A 27,251-nucleotide genomic window follows, 5' to 3' on the forward strand; every position below is an offset into this window, starting at 1 on the left:
CGCGAGGAGCTCGTGCCGTCGCCGATCATCCTTGCGCAGCATCAGAGGCAGAACCGCGACCTGAAGAGAGCGCGAGCCATAACCACCGATGGAGAAGGAGGAGCGAGCGCGGAGAAGGTGAAGTCGCCGCTGTCGCCGGCACCTCCATCCCGCGTCACCGCCGAACGCGCCGTGACCTCTGTCGTCGCCAGTCTGGTTTGCTCTGCCGTCGTGCCGTTGAGGAGAAGGCCGTCCAGTCACACCGAACAGGAGAGATAGAGAGATCTGAGGCTGAGCTGGGGGTTCAACCACCATGCCCAGCCGTGCTTGCGTCGCCGGCGCCGCCTCGGTTGGAATTGTCGCCGTCAGAAAAGGGTCCAGGCCGCCGCTAATGGAGCTAGCCGGAACTGTTCCAAGGTTTTGCCGCTTATTTAGATCCTGCTCTATTTTGGTTAGTGGCGTTATCATTGTTCTGGCCGCCGGAAAACCTTGCTGCCGTCGCCGGAAAAGTATGCCGGTAAGGGTTTCAAACTTGGTTTTCATTTCTTGTGAGATTATGGGAGTCTTATTGTCGCGGCATGTTGGTTTCAGTCACCGTCGCCGGAGTTGGGTCGCCGCAGCCGCTGAAGGCGGCTACCGGGGCTACCGCCCAACCGGTTCAGAGTCCGTTGCTGTTCGGTTCAGCCGTTCTTTCTTAGTTTCAGTAAGTATTCCGGTTTCGAGAGCTCTGCGTTAGTGTTCTGTTCTGTGTAATAAAGTAATCGTAATGTTAATGGTTTTAGGAGTTAGAATCCGGTTTGCTTGTGCCGTTTGGGGCTGTTTCTGCTTTTGAGAGAGCAGGCAGAGCCGAGATTTTGATTTGCCGGTGATTTCGGGTCGAGATAAAAGGAGTTGGTTAACGAGTTGGGTTGTGGTTCCAATGTTGCATCGGATGAAAGTATTTTTGGGAGCAGTATTGCGGTTTAAAGTTTCAAACAGGCTCATATTTTAGTATTAAATAATATAAAAGTCGTCGTAATGTCCGAACTATCAGAGTCGCGTAGCCGGAAGTGTGAGCTTTGGTAGTTAGGGTATTACAGATGATCCAACTTGCCTCTGTCACTTGCATCTCTTTGGCTGCTAAAGTTGAAGAAACTCAAGTGCCTCTTCTCTTGGACCTTCAATTACGTGTTTTTCTTTCTCCTTTATATCAGAAAACTCATCATGATGTTTCTAATAATGTGATTATTTGATCACATGAATCATCATCAGGTTGAAGATGTAAAATATGTGTTTGAGTCAAAGACTATTCAGAGAATGGAGCTTCTAATTCTGTCCAGCTTGAATTGGAAGATGCACTCTGTGATTCCACTCTCAGCGATTGAAGATTAGTGTCCATGTTAACTTGGTCTTCCATATAAGACTGAGAATCAAGATGCTATAGATGCCGCAATTGTTAGTGCTCTATCCAGGAACTGTAGGAAACAAGTATATTTGGATGAGAAAACGCAGTGATGATTGTAGTTGAATTTAAACTTTTTTTTAAATGATGTATATTGCTTTTCTGTTTGTTTATGAATTTATTTATTTATGTATTTTAATAAGTGAATTTGACACAGCACATGCTGCAGTTAGGTAATTTTGTTATTGGTTCTTTTTTTTTTTTCTTTTTGGCTAATGAAAAATATTTCATGAATTTAAATTTTAGTGTGTAAGTTTGATTTAATTTTCAGGGCATATGATCGAGTTGCAATCAAGTTTTGTGGCATTGATGCAGATATCAATTTTAACATCAGCGATTATGATGAAGATATAAAGCAGGTTCTGTAATACCCTAAAATTTTAAAAATTAAATAATTAGTTATTTATGAGTTATTATATTTTTAATATTATCAATTCATACTCATCTTCCTTTTTCTTTCATTAATCACCAATTGAACTAAAAGGAAAAAGAGAGAGTATGCCGTGAGTGAGAAGAACGAAAAACCTTGGAATTTCAACCTTTTTTGAGTCCGATTTCTTGACATTCGTAATTCTAATAAAAAATCACTACAAGAAAAATACCCATTCAGGTACACTTGAAAAGTGTAGCCAAAAGTGAAAAAAATGATGCCTTAGGCTACGACTACGTTTTTTGGACTACAGCTACGCTTTTTGGAGTGATTCCTATTCGGCCGTTGCCTATTCTCAAAGGCTACGTTTTTCTGCACCAAGGGCTACGCTTTTGACGTTTGGGAATAGGGTACGCTTTTCAAGTGATGCTATCCAGGACCAAAGGCTACGAACCATCAACAAATAATTGCAATATTTCTTGCTCCACCTGGCCCTGTTCCTCCAAAGGCTTCCTTTTTTTCTAAATTAGTTGGCTAAGCTACATGCAAAACTAAAGTTTCCTGTTTTATTTTGATTAAAGTTCCAAAACCAAATCTGGCAAATCAATAGATACTATGGGAAAAATAAAACTGCATATCTAATTGAAACAAAGTTCTCACGTTTCTACAGCCTTTTCAATATTCTAGATCATGACACTCTTAACTACAGAGACCTTTTTCTGAACCTTGGCAAGCTTGCTTATCTACTCCAGTACTGCATATGCTCCTTGAATTTCAGCCTGCACCATCCAAACAAAACAAAACAAAACAACACAATTTACACAAATTCAACCAAATCAACCTCCATAATCAATTAGTCTCAAACAATAGTATTATACTAACTCAAACACAATTAACTCAAAACAAAAAGCAGCAATTCAGAAACTAACCATCAACAAAATTAACTCAAACAAGCAGCAGCAATTCAGAATATCAATCCCATAACAGAAGCAGCAATGCAAAACAGAAGCAGGTAACAGAAGCAGCAATGCAAAACAGAAGCAGCTACCAGAAGCAGGAAAAAATATTCATCATGATTCATGAAGCAGCGAGCTAACAGAAGCAGCAATGCAAAACATATTCAAAATAAAAAACATCAATCCTGAAAATCAAGAAGGCAGCATAGAATAGGCAAGCTCACAGAACTTCAGAAAATCAAAATCCAAAATCATAAAGGCAGCATAGAACAGGCGAGCTCACAAAACCTCAGAAAATCAAAATCCAAAATCAAGCATAGAACAGGCGAGCTCACAGAACAAGATCAGAACCTCAGAAAATCAAAATCAAGAAGCATAGGTGAAAGAACAGAGTCTTACCAAATTCAGAAGGAGGCGGGCTCGGCCGGTGGTCGTCGGCTGCTGTCGATGGTTGTGGGTGGCGACCAACAACAGCATAACAGAATCAAGAATATCATCAACAATCCTAGACCACGGTGATAACAACAATAATTGAAGAAGAAAAATTAAAACAACAATTACAGTAAAAAAAATACCTTCTCTTCTAGAGAACAGAGGTGAGGGAGCACGACGAAAGGCTGGACGCGGCAGAACTAGAGAAGAGGTGGCCTGGACCACCGCGGAACTGGAGAAGAGGTGGCCTGGACCGCCACGGAACTGGAGCCCAGGAGGGTGGTGCGCGGCGGAACTAGAGCAGAGGAGCAGAGCCAGCGCAGCGGAACAGCGGCTGCGCGACAGAGGAAGCACGCGAGACGAGATGCAGTAGGGACGGCAGCTTCGAGTAGTTGAGACAGCGGAGGTGATATGGCAGTGAGGCTAGGGCTGGGAGATCTGGTGAAGGGGATCTAGGGGTTGGGAGGAGAGGCTTCTATGCTTGCCCTGACTGCGACGGACAGCGGCGGTGAGGCTAGGGTTTCCGTTTTGGTTTCGGGAGAAAGAAGGAGATGGGAGAAGGACTGGAGACTGGAAACTGACTAGGGCTTCCTTCGATTTTTACGCGTTTTCCCCCTTTTTTTTTTAATCCAAAACGACGTCGTTTAGCATTTCAGCCTTCAAACCAAAAACCGTTAAAAAACCGGACGGTTCTTCCGGTTCACCGGTTAACCGTCGGTTCGACCAGTTTTTTCACCGGTTTTTTGTCAGGCGGTTTTTGACGTTACCCAGACCGGCTAGATGACCGGTTCTCGGTTATTTCGGTTGAACCGGCCAGTCCGGTTCGGTTTTCAGAACCATGGTTCTAACAACTATGATTTAAATCATCAACATACACAACAACTCTGATGAATCCAAAAGTAGATTTCTTTATATAATCACATGGGCAAATATAATTATTTTTGTACACTTTTTCATCAAATACTCTGTAAGACGCTTGTACCACATCCATTCAAATTGCTTTATACCATCTAAAGATATTTGCAATCAAACTGAGTATAATCCTTAAGATTTCTCTTTGGATGATTCAGATAGCTTTAGTCTTTAAGAAACTTTCAGAATATCACGATCTAATGACCCATATAGATAGGTTGTGACCACATTCATTAGTTTCATATTTGGCTTATGATATGCATATAAGCTAATCAAATATCTCAAGAAAATTGTATCAACTACAGGAGAGTACGTCTCCTCATAGTCTGTACTAGGTCTTTGTGAGAAACCTTGTGCTATAAGTCGAGCTTTGTAGCGTGCAATTTTATTATTCTCATTTTGTTTTTATAGTAAGATATTTATTGCCTAGCGCGATCCTTTAGCATTGCATTATTGTTTGTCATAATGGCATTATCAAGAGCCATTTAGTCAAGGTGAATTTAAGCATCTATAATCCATGATAAATATTTTTTTTTCAAGAAATATAAAGTGGTACAAATTTCAAATGAGAAAGTTTTGACAAAATTGAAATTTCTTACCTTAAGAGTTTTCGTGCTGATAACATTATAAAGAAAGAGTAAAAAGAGCTTTATTATTAATTCTCAACATGCGTCACTCAATATAACATAACACATTCATACTAATTTTATATACATAATATTCTTCTCAAAGGAGCCAAAAGACTACTTGAGATAGGTAGCTATGTTTGTTTTCTGCTATGTATTATTCTTGGTGTATGTTGAAACCTTCTCTTTAGGATCTATTTATAGATGAAGTTTTAAAGTAAATAATAGTAGGATATTATTTGTCTAACCTACTTACTAGTTAGTGAAAACATATTATGAAAATTCATTCCCTATTAATTGATAATATTCCATACTCCATTATGATAGGACATTGATATTCCATACTTCATTATGTATGATAATGCTCTATAATAGGACATCCATAATATAATCATTTTATAACAAAAATTACCATTTTGTAAAGCTTAAAATTAGCCTGATTCTATTGTTGTAGTCCAAACCATAAGCATAGTAGTATAGACCTCATATATCTAAAATGACTAATTTAAGACTTAATGGTAGGTTACTTGATATTTCTGGGTTAAATTATTTTTGAAATTTTGGGCTAAAAATATGTATCTGAAAAGAAGAAATAATAATAATAATAATTTTTTCCAAAGGTAGTAATTATATTCCAAAAATCAAAAGGAATATAAGTTGGTCCATAAGTCAGGACTAAAGAAAAATAAATAAAGATGGGAGATTTTTAATTTCACTTAAAGTGAAAGAAACATTTATAACAAGTATAAGAGAGAAACAAAGAAAAGTATCAAAACTTTAGGGTTCTTCTTCTTGGTCTAAATCTGTAAAAATTGAGTCAAGTTTTGCAGTAGTAGTGATGGAATATTCCGATGATATACTCTTCCTTTTGTAAATTTTTAGATTTCTTGCTTTCCAAGTCATCCAACAAAGAGCAGCCACCTCTTCCATCAATTTTCTTCTACTAGGGCAGTGAGAGGCAACTGAGTAAAACTCTGCCACCATTGAGAAAAGGAGGTGTCTTGCAGATTTGGAAGGTGAGTAAACAAATTTATTTTTTTTTGCTAAATTTCTATTGCATCTTTACACTTGAATAGACAATGGTTGATTACCTCTTCTTCTTGCTAACATTTAGGATAGTTTAGACTCGCTATTAAAAATCTACCATGAATTAACTGAAGCACTGACAAGCGGCTGTGAATGGCTTTCCATAAGAACAACTTAATCTTGGAGTAACATTAAGATTCCGTAAGATCTTTCTAGGTTTGGGTATGCTGCATGATAGCAGGGCGGTGATCGATTGAAACATGATGAAATAGGTAGGCGATATTATATTCGGATGCAACATCATATTGTTTCAATTTTTTAAATATGTACTGTAATTCATCATATCTTTAACCCATAATATAGATTTATTTTGTGTGAGTGTATCAACAATGTAGAACAGATAAAGAGGGGAGGGTAACCATGGGTCAAAGTAGATCCTTATGCAATTGCCTGAGCCTACCTTCCGGTTCATCCCCTTTTTAATTACACGTGGCCTTCCAACATACTGCACCAACCCCAGAATGGCAAGGTACCTATTTCTGCAAACATAATGTCTCCATATTTGAAATATCTACCTATTATTATTTTGACTAGAGAAGAATTTGGTTGTTTAAAAATTTGCCAAACCTGTTTACCCAAAAGTGTCAGATTTTGTGCTTTAAAAACCTTGAGCTCCAAACTTCCTTCCTTCTTAGGTCGTGACATAGTATCCCAACTTAACCAAGCCATGCGTCGTTTCGGAACTTGTTGTTCCCACTGTAAGACCTGGAAAAATAATAGATAATCAATTAATTAATTAAAAGTGAGCTAAGAGGATTTTAAATTGCCCAAACTGGAAAGACTAGCTTTAGAGGGATCCAAATTAATCAGCAAATTCCAATTTTCAATCAACAAGGAGTTTGATAACTCAAGTGTCATCAATTACTCAACCAAAGCAAAGGGAGAAGAAATCTAAATTAAATTGAAAGCATCAATAACATAAATAAAAGAAAGCAATCGTAAATCTGAAATACCTCAAATTGCATTAAATAGGAAATCAAATTAAATATGAGAATTCATAAATCAAATAGCAACATAAAGGGATCAATAGGAGAAATAGATAAACTAGAATGCTAGAATAAATAAAAGTAGAAAAGAAACTAAATTAAAGGAACATTAAACCTGAAATTGAGAAAACAAAGAAATCCTAATCCTAAAACCTAAGAGAGAGGAGAGAGCCTCTCTCTCTCTAGAAAATTACATCTAAAACTAAATTGTAAATATTGAATGAATGCTTCATGATTGAATGAATGATTTGATTTCCTCATTATCCAGCCTCTATTCTGTGTTTTTGGGCTTAGATTTGGGCCGAGAAGGGCCCAGAAATCGCTGGGGGCGACTTCTGCAACTTTCTGCACGTGGCGTCTGTCACGCGTACGCGCAGGTCACACGTGCGCGTCATTTGGAGATTTTTCTTGTCACGCGTACGCGTTGCTCGTGCTCTGCGCTAGGCACGTGTCCGTGTCATCCATGTGCGTGCGTCGCTGCCATTTCCTTCAAAACTTTATTTTCGCGCGTTTCTTCCATTTTTGCATGTTTTCTTTCTGTCCTCTAAGCCATTCCTGCCCTGTAAAGCCTGAAAATACTCAACACACAGATCACGGCATCGAATGGTAATAAAGGATAATTAAAATTAACATTTTTAAGGCATAGGAAACATGTTTTCACATATATCACAGAATAAGAAAGGAATTGTAAAACCATGCAAATTATATGAATAAGTGAGCAAAGACTTGATAAAAATCACTCAATTGAGTACAAGATAAATCATAAAATAGTGGTTTATCAACCTCCCCACACTTAAACATTAGCATGTCCTCATGCTAAATTCAAGAGAAACTGAAAAAGAGTGAAGGTAGAATGGTGGAATCTATGCAATGCAATCTATCTAAATGCAAGCTACCTAAATGAATCATGTGATTCTAGTTACTATCCACCGAGATATATAAAGCTTACATGTGGTTAAATTGAGTTAAATTTTTCAAGGAATCACATATGCACAACCAAGGGCCAAATCATATTAAAATACATTCACAATTGAGTTGAGTTAATCAAAAGAGTTCACAAACTTGCAAGATAAACAGTGATCAAACATGGATATATGGAAATGAGCTATTGAACCCTCACTGGATTTGTATACACACTCTAATCACTCAGTGTTTGGGGTTAATCACTCTATTCTTCTCTAGTCATGCTTTCTAAAACTTTGTTCTTCATCTAACCAATCAACAAATATTTAATGTACACATGCAAACATCATGAGGTATTTTCACGGTTGTAATGGGGTTAAGGCAAAGGTGAGGGTATATATATATATATATATATATGGATTTGGATCCTCTAAAGTTTGAATTTCACTTTAGATAGTAAAGTGTGATCTCTCACCATTGATTTCATATGTGGGACCAATAATAAATATGAAAGAGAAACTATTCAAGGAGAGAAGATCACACTTTACTCTCTAAAGTAAAATTCAAACTTTAGAGGATCCAAATCCTATATATATATATATATATGGCTAAGTGAGCTATAAATTAAATCCTTGATTAGTCTAAGATCTCACCTAACATATACATACTCTTATATAATTCTTAAATTATGCCTAGCTACCCAATTTTTCCACTTTTGTATCACATACTCATGTATCAAATTATTTCCAATCTCATCACATGTGCATTGATCTTTTTACTAAACTCATTATTGGGGTAATTTTGTCCCCTAATCTTATTTATTTAATTATAGGAATTTTTTTTGGAAAAGTAAATATAACTTATCAATGCATGTGGATTTTTAAATTTTCTGGTTTTACATGAGTAGGTACCCAAATTCCTATTTATCATAATACATTCCCTATCAACCCAAGTTCTCACGGTTCCCCACACTTAGTTGATACACAATCTCTATCTTAAGCTAACCAAAGATTCAATTTGGGGTATTTTGTAACACCCTACCATACAAAGTCTTATGCTTAAGTCATAATTCAGAGATGGCAAGGTATTACGACCTCTAAAACAAAAATTTAGTACGTATAGTAGTATGAATAATTGATTATAACTAGGAGCCTTTGTAGAAAAAGGGGGTAAACAAAAACCGTAACTCGAACGGGCAACACTCCGATCGATAACGTAACGAACTGGGATAAGCTAACGCGAGATCATATATACACTAATAACACCATTGATAACAATGACAAGCATACAGAAATCCAGAATCAGTCTTATTCCTTTTTGTATGAATTAAGAGTGAAATCAATCAACAACACTAAGCCAAAATGTGCACTCATAAGGTTTTGGTTAATGGAGGCAACGTTGAGGTCTAAAATAGCATTAATCTCTTTCACTTTTTAATGTAGCACAGTACAATGCAGACACCAAAGAAAACACAAGTAATTTCACTCAGCAATCCCTTGATTTCTATCAAAGATTCTAACAATAGGACAATAATGAATACAACTGAAGTAATATTGCTTGGATTTAACTCTTCTAATGAATTGTTTAATTTTTTTTATCTAATTACTTATTATTAATTCGCTACGATTATTCATATCTATCCACGCTGTCAGGAAAATTGGACTCTAGAATATGCAAGGCTCAAAGCAAGGGTGGAAGTCTTAGAGAGAAATCAAAGGTATCAAAGAAAATAATTAAGTAAAAGCAAGGGTTTGTGTTCCTATATTATATGCTTTTTAATTTTTCTTTTTCAGGAATTTTATGGGACAAGATCTGCAATGCTTAAGTCTAAAAGAGCTTCAGAATTTAGAACAGCAGCTTGATTCTGCCCTCAAACAAGTTAGATCACTAAGGGTAGTAAAACCATGCAAACCTTGGGTGTTTTTGGCCATATATATAGTGATGATGATTCTGATTTTACTTATATGTAATATATAACTTGCAGAACCAACTCATATATGAGGATATCTCAGTGCTTCAGGAAAAAGTTAGTCTCAGTTTGTGTAAACTTTACATTTCGAAAATATCTTATAAGCATAATAAATTACTAAAAAGTTATGATAAAATAAAAGTACTCTTAAGAGAGAATAGGAAAGCACAAAAAGGTCATCATGAGTCCTACAAAACATATATAAATGAACAAAAACACAAGCAATTGAACAAGAAAACAATCAAAATACTAAGTCTAAACTATCAACAAAATTTCTAGTTTTCTTTTGTTAATTGGTACACCTAAACATGCTTAAGTAAAGACAAATGCAAAAGTAGCAGAATAATAAGAAAAGACAATCTAAACATTCAAATATAATGAAACACGTAATGGAGTACTCACGTTAGTGTCAGTGCAAGTATCTGCTTTCCAGAGGGAAGTTTGTCACGATCAGTCGTAAGTGCACTAATCTTAGCATCTGTTGGTCTATAAGGGATCCTTATCTGTAAGTTCAACACAAATTAGGAGAAAAGTTAACCTCTTTACTGTCCAACATCACAAGCACAATGGTACAGAACAAGAAGGAAACAAACTTTACAAGGAAACCTTGTTTAGTATTGCTAAAGGTGCAAGTCTCTTAGATGCCAGTAATGCTTCAGCATTAATTCTAACTGGTGCTTCACTCCCATCAAGTACAATTTCCTCTTGGTTGACTTTTACACCATGAAACATAACCTAGAATTTTATTAAAATTAGCAAGATTGTATCTTTTGCCTACATAATGTGGGTTAGTGGCTTGGCCAATTCAAAAAACTGAGATCCAGCTTAATTTGAAGAAAGATAAAAGAGGGAGGGGGGAGATGGGAAGAGAAAGGAAGATTTATCCAAAACTTTGGACACAGAAAATAAATTCTTCATACAAATATGAATTGTATCACCTTCAGATCCACACTTGGAGTCTCTTGACTCCCTATGCCACTTGACCAAAACTGAGCTATGACTAGTTCCAATGTTTGACCACCTACAACCTTGAAGGCGAAGCTTTTGGCAGCAGGGGAAGAAAAAGTCATCACACTCCTCCATGTCAACGGTCTATGCAATGGACATATCTGGACACAGCAAGCATGTCAAAGAAACGGTCCAGACAAATCTTTACAGTTTCGAGCTGCAAGTTGTACCTGAACAGCATCCACGAAAAATCTTCTCGTTGTATCAAAACTTGACGTGTTCATGGTTCCCTCAACCCAAGATGCACCATGTGGCACTTCTATATATTTCCTTTCTACATGGCCTAACGAAGCAAAAAATTTTAACACAATTATTGCTTTTAAGACAACTAGAGAACAGAAACTCGACCAGAATGACAAATGCCATATGATAAAACAATTTCAAGACAAAGTAAGGTGTCCAATAACACTTTCTTTATTAGAGAAAATAAAAGACAACTGGGAAATAGCCTACACAACATGATCTCAATGCATTATACATAATCTCAAAATTTATTAAGTCTTAAGTCACCAGCAGAAAGAAGCATAGAAATAAACTTAATTGACTAAAGCACACCCGACTGGAATAACATCTTTGAAAATGTGGAGGTCTGAGGTCTATTAGTAACAGCCACTGGCTTGGTTATAGTAACTGGAATTCTGAAAAGAGGACCGCGCCATGGTGCTTTGCAGTCAATACTGTAGACCTCATAATAATGCAGACCATCAGCTAAATTAGTAGGATCAACAATTACGCTGAAAATAGAAGATAACTTGTAATTTACTAATAAAGCAAAACTGAAAAGTGTCATCAGACAGAAACTTAGTTGAAAAATAAAAATTAAGAAGCATAAAGTGTTGATGGAATAACTGCATTTAAGCAGAATAGTTTAAGGGTGATGGATGCGGAAGTTGGAGATATTAATAAGACAATTTAACGGATGATATATATGCACTTCAAAGTAGCATAGAGAACCCAGTTCTTTTCGCCAAATAATTATGTCATTTTCTGACCTCTAAATCAAATGTTCATGTGACCTAATAATAGTTCAAGAACAACACTATGATATCAGGAAAACAAAGGAAAAAAAATTCCCCAGGAAAGATTATCTCATGAGCAACACTTGCATTTTAAATAAATGGCCATGTACCCTAAAACTGAAAACATAACGGTGAAGGAACACTGACTAACTTGAAGGTACGACCATTATGAGTGAGCAGTAGATAATCAGGGGCTTTCACAACTGAGCTATCTGTAGAATGTAATTCAATGTGCTCCTCAAACACAGCCAATTCTTCAATTTTGTTGGCATCCTCATGAAATTTTGGATCAACTTCCACTGTCCACTGTAAATACAAGTCATAAAATAAATTGCCATTTGAGCACAAACTAAAATTTACAATTAACTGTGAATAGATTTGGCAAACAACATTGCACTTATCAGCAATTACACCAGCAAAAGAACAATTGTGAGACTGTTATCAAGTTTCATTACATGCCTCATCAACAATTTCTGTTAACAAACTAAATCTAAGCAAACACTACTCTTGTCCTTTTATCACCTCAGAAGGTACACTAATATTGTTCATGAATTCAACAATTTTTTGTTATTTCATCCAAGAGTTTATTAGAATTAGAAAATGCACAGTCATCACTCATCATTTATTAGTTTTCCCATGTTCCAATCTTTAATCCATTTTCACATCACAGTTTTCAAATATCTGACCTAAAGATATGCTTTGATCATCAATGGACAACAAGCTGATTATGCTCTCACCTCAGTAGATTGTTGGAAAGCACTAGCCTCCCTCAGGTAGATGCCCCGTGAAGAAGGATCTGCAATCAGCAATCATATGAAGGAATATAATTTTTGAGCTTCGATACATGCTTTTAGTTAGAATTTCACTATAGTCTATAGGTGCAGCAGCATTTGAATATGATTCTAGTCATAGGTTAGAATTCATTAATAACTGAATTTATTTTTCACTAATCAACAGTTTTCCTGCAAATCCTGCAATTCTATTCACATAGGAGAATGGTGATATTCCTTGTCTTTCACCACACTAAAAATTTTTCTTAAGTTTTCCCTTGTGTCCAATTGAATTAATATTTCAATGAACAAAAATTTTCATCGTTGTTGTGAAAGCCAATACTCTTTTCCCTAACTTCTTCCAGTTTTTACTTGTGTCTTATCATGAGCATTCTAATTCTTAATAAATAACAGAATATCAGAAACACTTTCCCCCGAATGAGTTAGTTATTTATAAGTACAAAACAGGCAGAAAAATAATCTATTAAACCACGCATCTTCATCAACAACAGCATGCATATTATCAAATCACAATTTACAAACCCATATTTCACAGATTAAAACCCCCAAATTAAAACCCCTAAAATCGGAACCCTAAACCTCTGAAATTGCAGAACCAAATACAAATCAATACATACATACTCAACGATGTGAGCACAGAGAAGACGATGATGAGAAGAACGGCGAAGAAGAGCGATGGTCAGTGCAGCAACAGCGACGATCAACAGCGACGGTGACTGGCAGTGAGTGGTTACTGGGTGGCGACGGTCACCAGCGACGGTGAGAAACCGAGAATGGCGAAGGTGAGGGTTACAGAGATGACGATCGAACTGAAAGGGGAAGGACGATGAGAAGCGCAGAGATGACGATGCTGAGAGCAGCGCAGCTCAGTGCAGGAGGGCGAAGAGGAGCGACGGTCAGTGGCGATAGTGAGTGCTGCGTGTGGTTCTTCGCGATGGTGAGAGGGTTTCAGAAAGGGGATAAAGGCATTTGATTACAAAAATTTCAGAGAGGGTTCTTCGCGATGATGAGTGATGAGCTTTAGAGGGAACAAAGGCGCTGTGATTCGTCTGGTTCCAGAAAGGGGATAAAGGTGTTGTGAGTTTCAGAAAGGGGATAATGAGCTTTGGAGGGAACAAAAATTTCACCAAGTGTTTTTCCATCCGGAAAAAAAAAAGAAGGGAAAAGCGTTTATTAGGCATCACTTTTGAAGCGTACCCAAAACATAACAAATAGGCTACCCTCAAAAAACGTTTTCTTTGATATAAAAAGTGAACTCATAGATATTAACATACAGCTACGCTTTATAAGTGATTTCTATAATACCTAAGGCTACACTTTTTAAATGATGCCAGAATTGTGTTTCCTTTTCTCTAAAAAAAGGCAACACTGAAAAAAGCGTAGCCTATTCTATGAATAGGCTACGCTTTTTAAATGTAGTTTAAAAAAAGTGTGGCTAAACGGGTATTTTTCTTGTAGTGAATTTAATTCGATAAAAGTGTTTGTATTTTTTTTATATATTGGTATTATTTTTGTTCGGTGAAAACTGACGGTGACGTGACTCTCATTTCCATTGAGTTCGACTAATTAGAGTTTTAAAAGAAACAGGCGATTACTGACGTTTTTCTCTTCAATAGCTCAGTCAGAAAGCTTTCCCAGAATTTTCATTGGTTTTGATTTCGTATAGAGGTAGGGAATTTTATTTTAAAATTAACTGTTTTAAACTGTGAATGCCATGAAAATCTAGTAGGTATTTGTAAATAATTTATGATTGTTTGGTATGACTGAATGATGAGTTTGAGTTGTGTTTGTGACTGAATTTGATGAATATGTATTTGATTTCTTGATTGATTAAGAGTGCTGAAAATTCTAATTATTGATTTAAAAAATCGGTTTGATTAAATACTATGTAAAATGAATTTTCTTGGTTTGGGATTAATTTGATATTGAAAATAAATCCGCATTTGAATCGATTTGAGATATTGGGAATCAGTTTTATTAATTTATCGAAAATGATTATGAGGGTCGGTAAAGATTTTGACATTGGAATTGGTTCGATTCGTTGATATTGAACTGAGATTTGAAAATGGTTCAGTTGGGACCCGAAAAGGGTAGCTAAGCCCGAGTTTTAGGGGAAGTGCTGTCGAAATTTTATAAATTCTGAAGTTTTATTTGAAAAGTTATTTTAAAAGATTTGGTTTTGGAAAATTAAATTACTTTAGATTTATTTAGTTGAGAAAAGGTGTATTCTATTTTTAAACTCGATTTATTAAGAAAAACATAATGTTTTAAATCCAATTTTGTAAGGAGAATTTTGTTTTAAGTGTTGTTTTGAACTCGGTTTTTTAAGAAAAGGAATCTCTGTCACAGGAGAGCAGAGAACAAGGATTTAAAGAATATATTAACTTAAAAGAATTGTCTGCTATAGGAGAGCAGATGTGACATTGTCTGGGCCTTAGTGCCAAATGTAAAGTGGGAACGCCCACACACTGAGAATTGTTTTCCAGATGTATGCTTATTGATTTGGAAAGTCACACTGTATGCGGTCTAGCCGTATGACTTAAAGTCACACTGTATGCGGCCTATCCGTATGACTTATAAGCACACTGTATGCATCTGGAAAGTCATATCTGGGACTTGTGCCTGGGTAATGTCCGAAGCGGGTAGGCAACCGACACATGAGCTCATGGCCTGCGTTAGGGATAGACATGCACCATGTTGTTTGCACATTTGCATTTGATTGTGCTTGCTTGTCTTATTTCTTTGCGATTATGTTGTTTGTCTTGTTGTGACTTGCTTGTACATTGAATTGAATCTCTTGCTTGTACATTTTTTCTGTGAATGTATTAAAGTGATTACGAATTGACATTTGACTAAGGATTAACTATGTGGCTAAAAGACGTGTAATGTGACTAGTTTTATATTTAAAATTTGTTTTGAGTTCAGAGATTTTAAAAAGAGGTAATTAGTTAGCTAAAGTAGAACCAAGAGTATTTTCAAAGGATTTGATAAAAATATAGTTTTATCGAGTAAAGTTAATTATTTGTATTTTATTTCATTACTTTTACGGCATTATCATTCCCTACTGAGAACGTGTGGTTTGTTCTCACCCCAAGCATTCCTATTCCCTACTGAGAACGTGCGGTTTGTTCTCACCCCAAAATCTTCCACCCTTTCAGTGACACAGGTTCGAAGACTATGCTTGAAGCTGCTGGTGCGGGATTTATAGTCCACAAACTAACCGGCAAGTGCACCGGGTCGTACCAAGTAATACCTCAAGTGAGTGAGGGTCGATCCCACGAGGATTGATGGATCAAGCAACAATAATTGAGTGATAGGCTTAGTCAGACAAGCAGAAAATAGTGTTTGAGAGTTCAAAAAGCATTAAACAGTAAATTCAGAGTTTAAAGATAGGCAGGTGAATAAGTTGGGAATAAAATATAGAGAAACAGTTAAGGTTTCAGAGTTATCTATTTTTCCGAATTAACTTTTTTTACTAACTATTTTAATCATGTAAGATTTAATTCATGGCAAACTATATGTGACTAGACCCTAATTCCTTAGACCTTTCTAGTCTTCTCTAATTCTCATTAACTGCCAATTCCTTGGTCAATTAATTCCAATTAGAGGGTGAAGTTTAATTCTAGTTATTATGCCACAAAAATCCTAATTATCCAAATATAAGAGGATTATATGTCACGTATCCCGTTAAGTCCAGATAATTAGAATTTAGGAGAAATTGTTTTCAAGCTGTTGTTCAAGTAAAGAGCTTTTTCAAGTTATACAAGAACTCAATTAGAAAGAGGGTCATACTTCCGTTCCACCCAAATTCATAAGATAAAAAGCGAAAACAATTCTTAAATTATAAATCAGTACATGAATTAAAATAGAAAAGCAATAGAATCAATCCATACAAATAGACAGAGCTCCTAACCTTAACAATGGAGGTTTAGTTGCTCATGATTTAGAAAAGAAAACTAGGATTGTAAATTGGGCTGAGGTGGAATGAAAAATTAACTAATTTTAGGATCCCTTTTCAAAAAAGTTTCTTTTCCCTTTTATATTTAATCCTAATTAATTTAAAATCTAATTTCTAAAACTAAAATAATATCTTTTCCTATTTTCAAGATAAAAATAAAGTTTAAATCAGAATTAATTAAATAATCAGCAAGTCTTCAATTGATGGATGGGGACCACTTGCTTTGTAGGGTCCACGCTTAACTTGGGAAGTAACGGGAAGTGTTCCCCTGAGTCCTCCATTCTGTAGCCTCTAATCTGTGTTTTTTGGGCCAAAAATTGGGTCAAAAACAGCCCAGAAATCGCCCCCAGCGTTTTTTGCATTTTCTACACGTGGCGCATGTCACGCGTATGCGTTAGTCACGCGTACGCGTCGATGGTCTAATTTGCGTGTCACACGTACGCATCAGGTACGCGAACACGTCGCTGTGCAACTTCGCTTTTCACGCGTACGCGTCAGGTACGCGCACGCGTCGCCATGGAAAGCTCCAAATCACGCGCACGCGTCGCTCCTTGCTGTCATCTCCTTTAATTTTTGTGCTGCAGAAACTCCATCAAATCCAGCCGAATGCTAGCTAAAATAAACAGAATTGCACAAGACTCAAAGTAGCATCCATAGTGGCTAAAAGATAATTAATTCTTGATTAAACTTAACAAATTAAATGCAAATTCATTAGGAAAAGATAGGAAAGATGCTCATGCATCAGCTGCAGACAGTTATTAGTTTTATTTGAGATAAGTTATGAGTTGAGTTGCTTTCATAAAATTCACTCGCCTTTGGTATTTTAGATTTTATTTTATACAGAGGGATAGGAATTGTATTCGAATTTCATATTGAATTCATTTGTATAGCATTTATTATTATTAATAACTATGTGATTTTAATTACATATAACAATTTTCTGGAATTTTCTCAAAAACTGAAACGCGATATCGACGTAAAAGCTCAATAGTAAATTTATAATAAAGGAAATCAGGTCCGTAACGCCTTACTTTTGGTACGATCATGACGTGCTAAAAGTTAGGGTGTTACAGGTTCTAATACTTAATAGTTTGATTTGATAATAGTTTTGAGCAAGTTTGAGGGTTTTTCTTTGTAAAGAAAAATTAAAAAGCTTTGAGGGTTTTTCTTTGATTATTTTTTTTCTTCTGATGCAGATGAGTAACTTTACAAAGGAAGAGTTTGTACATATTCTGCGTAGGCAGAGCACTAGTTTTTCGAGGGGTAGCTCCAAATACAGGGGAGTTACCCTGCACAAATGTGGTAGATGGGAAGCACGCATGGGGCAGTTTCTCAGGAAAAAGTGAGAAACATTTGAATTCTGATATTGCAATCATAGTGGAACCTTAGTGATCTCAAACACTTTGAGGCTATTTGAGGTTTTAATACTTATAATTAACTCTAAAAAGAAAACTAGAAGCAAGAAAGAAAATCCCACGAACACTGCAACACACACAAAACCCTGACACAAAAGGCGCCTACTTTTTGTTCCTCTCTTGATACAGAACTTTCCAACTCTGCTTCAAATTCGAGTGATCAATTAATTGATCCTCTGTTTTTGTTTTTTTTCACCCTCCAGGTTGGAATTGAAATGCAGAGAAAAGCAGCATTGCCGTTGAGGGACACAAAAAGTGGCAATGCGAACAAGATGAAGGCTCTGTGCGGCAAGGAAGCTTTGGTGAAGCTTCTGCGATGGCATTTTGGTTACCCTAATTTCAGAGGCAAGCAATTGGATGCTATTCAAGTTGTTCTCTTAGGTTCATTTTTGCAAAAATCTCTCCTTTTTTTATTTTTTGGTTTCCGTTACTGTTTGGTTGCTGAGAAATCATAGGAAATTGAATTCTGCATTTTTTTATAGGTCTCACTTTTCAGTTTGATTGGTTAAATTAGCTTGACACTTTTCTTTTAACAATGTTTTGTTTGCAAATATAGAAAGAAGAAAGTAAAGAACATGAAGCAAGTTTTATATCAGTGTCCTACTCTGATAAACGGTTTGGATATGAAAGAAAAGAAATTAAAAAATGATCTGAAATCATAAACTCGTGTTCTTTGAATTTGGTAATGGATAAGTTGGGATTTTTATTTTTTGATGGAATGCCTATTACCTTCCCACCCCCTCTTTTGGTGTAGGAAGAGATTGTTTATGTCTTATGCCTATTGGAGGAGGCAAGTCGATGTGTTATCAGATTCCTGCACTGGCCAAAACAGGAATTGTGCTTGTTGTTTGTCCTTTAATAGGTGAATCATGTTCATATTTCTAATATATACAATTGTGCATCTTTGTTGAGCTGAATTCTGTGTGGTAATTCACTTGGTTTTTGCATGCTAGGCACAATTGTGATTTCTGACTTTTGTTCTGTTGACGCCTTAATGGTAGGCACTTCACTACTGGCATTATATTTTAGGACCAATTATGGAAACATTCAACAGGGTTGAAATAAATTCGATGTTGATTTGTTAGTGAATTTTTCAAAGCAAATTCTCAATTCGAATCATGAATCTCGTGAAGCGTTGACAAAATGTTATGCCACTAAATGAATGCTACATTTATCTGGTTTTGTTCATATGCATGGTTGTTTTGTTAGCATGGTTTTGGTGATAAGCTTGATAGAGCTTGTATTTTAGTATTTTACTCTCTCTGTGATCTTTTGGTTTATTTACTCTCTCTGTGATCTTTTGGTTTATATGCTACCATGATTGTGCAAAGCGCCAAAAATAATAACTTGTATGCATGTTTGTTTTTATGCATTCTGTGCATGACCATGATTGAAGTTAGTTCTTTTCTTCTTTGCTAGTTGCTAGGTTCCAGTCTGATTCATATTCAAATGAAGCTGTGGACACTACCACTGGAGAAGAGACAGAACTTCTTGTTGGTTTGAAAAATGATGGTAACTCTATAAACTTTGATGTAACACCCTACCATACAGAGTCTTATGCTTAAGTCATAATTCAGAGATGGCAAGGTATTACGACCTCTAAAATAATCATAATGATTTAAGACATAAGTGGTGAGATCGGAGGCTTAGAAGTATGAAATTTGGCTTTTAAAACTCAAAAATCAACTTTGGGATGAAAACAGGGCCACGCGTACGCGCACTCCACGCGCACGCGTGGATGGCCTTATAACTCATCGACGCGCAAGCGTGGGTTGAAAACTAGCCAAACGACGCGCAAGCGTCAGCCACGCGTACGCGTGGGTGCTCTTGCGTTCCAGGCATAAAACTGGCACAACTCAGGCACAACTCTCGGAAAAATGGCTGGGCATTTGGTGCAGCGCATCGACGCGCCCGCGCACACCACGCGTACGCGTGGATGGCGTTTTCTTGAAGAACGGCGCGTACGCGCCAAGTGCGCCTACGCGCGGAGGGTCATTCTGCTAAAAATTTTCTAAGTTAAAAAGTTGCAGAATTTACAGATTCAACCCCCAATCTTCCGACGGACATAACTTCCTCATTTTAAATCGTTTTTCACCCGTTCTTCGAACGGCATGGACATCCCGGATCCAATTTTATTTCTAAATAGATTTGGCACAAATCAGAGATCCGTAGTCCAAGTTATGTCCCGTCAAAGTATGCCCAAAAATCATGTTTTCATACAAAACCACAAAGTGCCATTTTCAAAACAAGCCACTTTCAACTCTTTTCAAAATCAACCAAAACATGCCAATTTCAACCCTTCTCTTAGAAATCATTCAAAATGTACCAAAATCAACAACAAGCCATCCTCAACTCACACCTTGACCCTTTACCCAAAATTTCCAAAATCACCATCTAACCATTTTAACACTTCTCAATCAAATGGCTAAAAGACAAACACAATATCATGTCATACATCCTTCCTCATCCCAATTTCTAATAATACCATTTCCAATCAACCATCATTATACATGACCTTCAAGAGAGTTGGGTCCTATAACATCAAAGAATCCAAAATCTCAACATTTTTGCTCATGAAACTCGAAATCAAGGGCTGAAATTTCGAACAGTAAAATGTGGCTTACCTCAAGATTGATTGTATGGGTTTTGTAGAGCTCTCCACGGTGAACGCGTGGCCACAAATGGAGCGGCAATCGGAGCTCTAGATCAAAAGTTATGGTGGTTTGAAGATCAAGTGAGAGATAGAACTTGAGAGAGTGTTCTTCCCCTCCCTTACTCCATTTCAGCGTGAATATGAGTGTTGTGAGGAGAGAGAGTGCTGAAAACTAGGGTTTTGGTTTAGTTTAGTTGGGCCAAGGGCCCACTTTGGGTCCGGTTGGCCCGGTTTGGCCCGTTCGGTCCAATCTTGGTCCGAATTCTATAAAATTGGTACCAAAATTCTCGTCTCAATCTCCTCTATCACATTTAGCCATAAAAATAACATTTTTGGCTTTCTAGAATAAATTCTCATTTATGGGTTAATTAGCCGTTAATTAACCGGGTCTTACATTTGATACATGTGATTTTAGCCTGGAACTTTTGACCTTGTTGGCACTATTTTGTATGAGATAGACCGGCATCCTTACCAGAATACCTTCTTTAACGGCACTATTGAAGTTACCGAGGCCGGTGTCTTTCTTAGCATGAAATATGTCCTCCTTGTTACTCTTGGAATTGCTCTCCTTGTCCTCCTGGGGCTATGGATTCATGGTCAAATATAATACCTATCTAAGGTATTAACAATCTCTCTACTTTTTCAAAAGTAATCCAATATTAAATGGATTGCTAATCCCAGTCACAGTAGCTTCAGAGTTTCCGTTGGTCCTGATTTATCATTGGACTTTTGCTTGTTTGTTCTTTGCTAACTACCATATGTCATGAGGTCACAAGTTAATTCATTATTTGGAGAGATCGTGTTAGTGTAAGATCCCGAATTTTGAAAAGAAATTAATAAATTATTTATGATCCATTATATTATTTAAGATAATATTTTTGGAAATTCTATATATAAAAGTTGAGTAAACTCTTATTTATTATTTAGAGTCCTTATAATTGAAAAATAATGAGTATTTCATGTCTTAATTTTAATATATAAATTTTAACCTTATTTTATAAATAAAGGAGGATTAATTTACTTATCTCCAATTTTCACTAAATTGGTATTTAACCGAAAATTATTTAAAGATTATTAATTAGAAGATATTTTTTAAAAGATGGATACTTTATATTTAATTTGATTTTTATTATTATCCTACTTTTTATTTATTTCATAAAATTATACTATTATCCCTATTGTTCACAAAAAAAATACCTAAACCTAATTTTCTATCCTAACCCTAACTAAACTACACTCACCTCACCCTACACCCACGGTTAGCCCGCACAACCCACTACCCAGCTCACCAACACTCAAAACAAAGAAAAAAAAAAGAGAGAGAAACGAAAGAAAGGGATGAGAGGAGAGGGGAGCTACGGTAAGGGAGAAGGGGGAAAAGAGGGAGAGAGCGACGGAGAGCTACGCCCTGCCACCGATCCGCCACCGAACTCGCCGCCCAGCCGTCGTCACGTCACTACCCAGCCACCATGGCATCGTGCCTGCTGCCGCTGAACCTATTCCGCCGCTAAACCGATTATCGCGTTCTGAAGCACGCCGTCACGGAGGAAGACCAAAACCCCGGGAGAGGGCCACGCGAGGAGAGGTCGGCGTCGCCGTTCCCTGAAGCTCGTGTCGCCGTCGAGCCCAGATGAGAGAGGAGAGACCGAGCCTGAACCCCGACGAGCTGGGAAGAACCAGCGCCGCCGCTATGCTGTCGTCGTGGACACCATCGCCGCCATTCGTGCCTCTGATTCGCGCCGGTGTGACTTCTGTCGCCGTTAGGCTGTCCGCTGACGTCACCGCCGCCATAACCGCCATTGCTGGTGACCGCCAGTGGAACCCTGATCGTCTTGGTAAGTATTTTGTTCCGGAACCTTTGAAATCAATATTCTGTTATGTTTGGCTAGAGATTCTGAGATCTTGGTTACCGTAGGGTCGAGCTCCGAGGTTTGCATGTCGAATTTTTAGGTTGCCATTGAACCACTGGAGTTTCTAGCCGTTGTCGAAGCTCCCGCCGAGTCAGTTCGGGATTGCGGCTGCTCAGTTCTGCTATCACCGTAAGTGTACTCTATTTCGAACCCTCATCGTTAGTTTTTCGTTATGGGTTTTAAGATTTTCGCGATATTAATGTTTTTAGGAATTAGAAATCGAGTTTGCATGTCACGATTGAGGTTGTTTTGCTATTGAGAAAGTAAGCGGAGCTGAGGTTTTGGTTGCTGTTGATTCCGGGCTGAGAGAAAAGAGTTCAGTTGACACGTTTGGATTATGGTTTCGCTTACCAAGGTAGGGGTTTTTATAAAACTAATTTATTTTAAAGTGGAATTGTTATAAATTGATATGACGAGCGGAATGCTTTTCTGGTGATTATGTAAGTTCTATGCATTGTTTGGTTTATCTTAGATGAATATGGTTGTCTGCTTGACTGAGATAATGTCTAATTTTATTAAAGATTTTGAGTCTTTCAGAAGAGATTTTGAATCTGGCTTGGTTATGAAGTTGTTTGAAAGTTTTGAAAAGAAAATTTACTTAATAAAAGTGGTTCTTGGCAAGATGTGAACTGAATACGTTTGTGATTTAAAAGTGGGCCAAGAATGATTTTTGAAATAAGATTTTGAGTCTAATTGACTGTGGATGTTATTGAGAATATGATGAGGCCTGGCAAGGATGGTGGTATAGTCCCGCTTGCTCAGTGCGTAAACCGTTATGCAGGGATGGTGGTTTTGTCCCGCCTGCAGTGAGGATGGTGGTTTTGTCCCGCTCACATATTGATAAATTATTTGGCAAGGATGGTGGTTTAAATCCCGCTTGCGTGTTCCGGGCAAGGATGGTGGTTTAGTCCCGCTTACTTGTGGAACCTACGGATAAGGATGGTGGTTGAATCTTGCTTATCCGAGTCGGGTCTGGCAACATAACCGACGCGTGAGCTCATGGCCAGTAGGACAGGCATGCATCATATGCATTTATATGACATTGTTTGGGTGTGCATATTATAATTGGTTTGCCTATGTGAATAGTTATGTTAATTGCTAATTGCTCTACTTGATATAACTGCTTGATTGTGTTTGAACCTTCTTACTTGTGTTTATGGCTGAGAATTGGTTGGATTGTGATGAATTGGTTGTTGATTGAGCTGCTTGGGCCTAGGGCCGTGGTTGATTATGAGCTGGGCTGAATGCTATGTTTGGTTGTGTTTTCGGTTTAGAAAAGTATGAAAAACCAAACTGGTTCAGCATAGACTTAATGAACCTATGCTTGGAACAGTTTGGTCATTCATGCTGTCTAGGGAAAAACTAAAAAAAAAAGAGCTTTTTGGATTTCTGAGAAATTAACAGCTTTCCCTTTTAGAAAGGATTTTGGATTTTGAATATTAAATCTTTGGTTTTGAAAAGAAGCATAAGGCGGTTATTAATCACTATACATTAAAAACAGTTTTATTTTTGTATCTTATTATAGCAATTCTATAACCTTATAGTGAGAACCCTTTCGAGGACGATGTTCTCACTCCCCTATAGGTTTTTTCCCTTTTCAGGATATGGGCGACGGTGCTTCAGGAGAGTTATATTTATTTTCTGTTTATTCGACATTATTTTGTATGATCTTAGTTTTATGTTTCCCTCGCCTTTAATTTTGCAAGTCTTCACAAGAGGGATAGGATTTTGATTATGTAATGTTTGTAATATTAATAATATGTAGATATATGTATATGTATCTTTTGTAAGTATTATGGTTTGTTTTGTAAATGTGGTTGTATGTTATCAGATAAGAAGCCTCTTGAGCGGTTATACGGTTTAATTTTTTTAAACAGGCTCATATTTTAGTATTAAATATTTTAAAAGTCATCGTAATACCCGAGCTATCAGAGTGGCGCAGCCGGAAGTGTGACATTTTGATAGTTAGGGTGTTACAATTAGTGTTGTGTTGTTTTAACTGACATGGATGGTATCAGATGTCATATAGATTGGCTTTTTTACGTTTTTTTTTTGTTCAAGCATATATAATATTGAGAAACGAAGCCGATTATGATTTAAATTATAAAATAAAACTCAAAACTTTTTGTCTATCTCTCAAGCCACTTTCATACTCTTTCTGATAATGTTATGAATATTTTCTCAGAAAACAGAGGGCTCCAAAGGTTGAAGTTGGGACTAGATCAACAGATGCTTCAATGGATGAATGGCTCGAGGTCTGTATGAATGCTGTATACAACAATATCGGATTCCATGTCTCCTGTAGCATTTTTAATGCATGCTCTAGGAAAATTTATAGCCACTTTTTTTTTCATTTATAACATTTTCTAGAAGTTACATAAAAAATCAGAAATCAGTGGTTGTGAGTGTTCCTGTAGAACAAATTAAATGTGCTTCAAGAGCATGCAAGCATCTTTCTCTTTCTCTTTCTTGCAGTTCTGTTTTAAAGTTGTGTTTTTGTTATCCTCCTTAACTTTTTCTTAATCCTATAAAACTTTGCTAGGCTTCTGAAATCTGTCCATGTCCTATTTTTTGACATCAGGAAACTGCATATGCTCAGTCCAATGCAAACAAATCAAAGAAGAAGAAGTAGATGGACAAATACTTTCAAGTTTCAGCCACACAAAAGTCTACCATGAAGTGAAAAATCATGTAACTCAGATTAGATTGGAGAGTTTAAACTTTAAAGAGAGCATGAGGAAATAGTTTTAAAATTTAGGCTGAAAGTCCTACCCTTATCTGTTGTAGTTTAAAAGAAATTTTGGGGTATCTTTTTATTGAGACAGTGAGATATTGGATAATGGTGTTGAAAAATAACATCCAATTTATAGGTATCATGTAATGAATATTATGTTTATCTATGTGATTTTTGGCTTTCTTTTTTTCAATTTACAGTGTATTTGATGGAGTAAATTTAGAAAACAAATCTAAAGTATTTATTTTGCAATAGAAAAATTAAAAAAAAATTTATTTTACTTTACAGACGGATTTATAGACGAATTTTCTATCTGTATTCAGAGTGTGGGGTGATTTTCCAAGGTTCAAATTACAGACGGAAAATCTGTCAAAAAATATGTCTATAATTACAGACGAAAAATCCGTCGAAAAATTCGTCTATAATTACCGACGAAAAATCCGTCAGAAAGTTTGACGTTTCAGGAAAATAGATGGAGAATTTACAGAGAAAAAACCGTCGGTAACTGGTAAAAATCCGTCGGTAAATAATTTCCGACGAAGTTTTTACAGAGGGACAAAATCCATTGATAACCAAAAATCCGTCTATAATAAAGACTAAATCTGTCTATAAATTTGTCTGTATTAATCCATTTTCTAATTGTGAAATACTTAGCTTATATTATATTGTAATTTGTATTTTAGATCTCAACACTTAATATAGAAATCAGATTTTAATTAGATATATAGATGCTTTTTTATTACTTTTTTACTTTTAATTTGGGTTTTCTTAATAGAAAGAATAAAATAATGATTTGAAAACATTGAGGCACAAATTAAATAGAATATATATACAAATTTGGCACTTTTTTATACTTTTTGTTATTTTAGAAAATTATTATATATATATATTTGTTTTGGTGTCTATTATTATATTCGTTTGGTCAACAAAATAGCCATATTTATATATATCTTCAAAGCAATTGATTTAATTAGTTGTTTCTAGAAGTAATATATTTTATCTAATTAAAATATTCAAACTAAATATTTAAATCAAAAAAAAAAATATTTAAACAAAATTTTCAAATATAAGCACTATCTAATTTTATTTTATTATTGGGTAAGTAAATATGCAAATAATGTGTGAGATAGCAGCATTTGCAACCCCATAAGACCAATTTATTATCATCATAATTAAAATATCATATTAGGATTAGTTTATTGTAACAAAAGCCTATAAATAAGATGAACAATACACTTGATTAGACATATAATTAAAAAAAAAAAGAGAACACAAAGTGATTTTTGCAAAATGGCTATTAATAATGTTGCTACAAAGTTGTTTTTGTGCATTTTTTTTGTGGCTTCACTTTCTGCTAGTACCTTAGGTATCAAAATTTGTTTTAAAACTTAATTACATTGTTGTTTTATCATGAGATAGTTATAGTAATCAACTCTAAATTTTGATTTTCATGCTTAAATTTGAAGTAACAAAAAATGTTTCCCAACATTATTATTACACTTTTTTCTAAAACTTTTTTTTCCTTTCGCATATAAAGTATTCTTGTGTTCGGATGGTATGATCTAATCATTTTTTGTTATTAAATTATGATCTAATTATTGATTGATTAATTGTTACCGATAATCTATTGAATTCTTGGTCGCTCATGTATTAAATTATAAACTAAATAATACTGCTTTTGTTTCAAATTTCATTTTATAATAAAAATCGGGTGCACTTGTTTGAACTCTTTTTCTAAAATAAATAAAAAGATCATGAGATAGATCATAGATTTCTTATACAAAGATTTCAGTTATTTTTAAATATTCATACAAATATACTATTGTTATCATATTACATTCAAATGCACATTTCGATTTAGATAGAAATTCTAATGGATTTGTTGTGTTTATTATTACCGCAGACGCAAGAGGTGGAATAATGTATAGGACTATTAATGATGCAGTAATGTTTTGCATTCAAGGACAATGTCATGCTGAAACTTGCAACAAATTATGTGGATCTAAGAGTTTTGCATATGGTCGTTGTACGGGTCCAAGAGGTTGCTGCTGCTATTAATTAGAGCTATATTTCTTCTAAATCACAGGAAAAAATAATTAATAG

The 27,251-nt window shown here is 36.0% G+C and overlaps 1 protein-coding gene and 1 pseudogene across 5 annotated transcripts; one reads left to right on the forward strand and one right to left on the reverse strand.

Annotated features, from left to right (window-relative positions):
* Positions 9,593–13,618, reverse strand: LOC107623769 (tripeptidyl-peptidase 2-like). 5 transcript variants are annotated; one of them, XM_021113427.1, is made up of 7 exons: positions 13,096–13,616; positions 12,374–12,483; positions 11,839–11,993; positions 10,839–10,951; positions 10,599–10,769; positions 10,267–10,395; positions 9,593–10,163 (listed from the first exon to the last, which is right to left on the reverse strand). In XM_021113427.1, exons 3-7 carry the CDS (start codon positions 11,852–11,854, stop codon positions 10,059–10,061), a joined length of 534 nt encoding a protein of 177 aa, XP_020969086.1. In that variant the 5' UTR covers positions 11,855–11,993; positions 12,374–12,483; positions 13,096–13,616; the 3' UTR covers positions 9,593–10,058. The 5 variants fall into 5 exon arrangements, with proteins under 5 accessions (XP_020969086.1, XP_020969087.1, XP_020969085.1 ...); XM_021113426.1 differs by having other exon boundaries at positions 9,594–10,163; positions 12,425–12,483; positions 13,100–13,616; XM_016326139.2 differs by having other exon boundaries at positions 9,594–10,163; positions 12,425–12,483.
* On the forward strand, positions 19,169–25,278 carry LOC110268375 (annotated as a pseudogene).

The sequence above is a fragment of the Arachis ipaensis genome, chromosome B10, assembly GCF_000816755.2.
Source record: "Arachis ipaensis cultivar K30076 chromosome B10, Araip1.1, whole genome shotgun sequence".
NCBI lineage: Eukaryota > Viridiplantae > Streptophyta > Magnoliopsida > Fabales > Fabaceae > Arachis > Arachis ipaensis.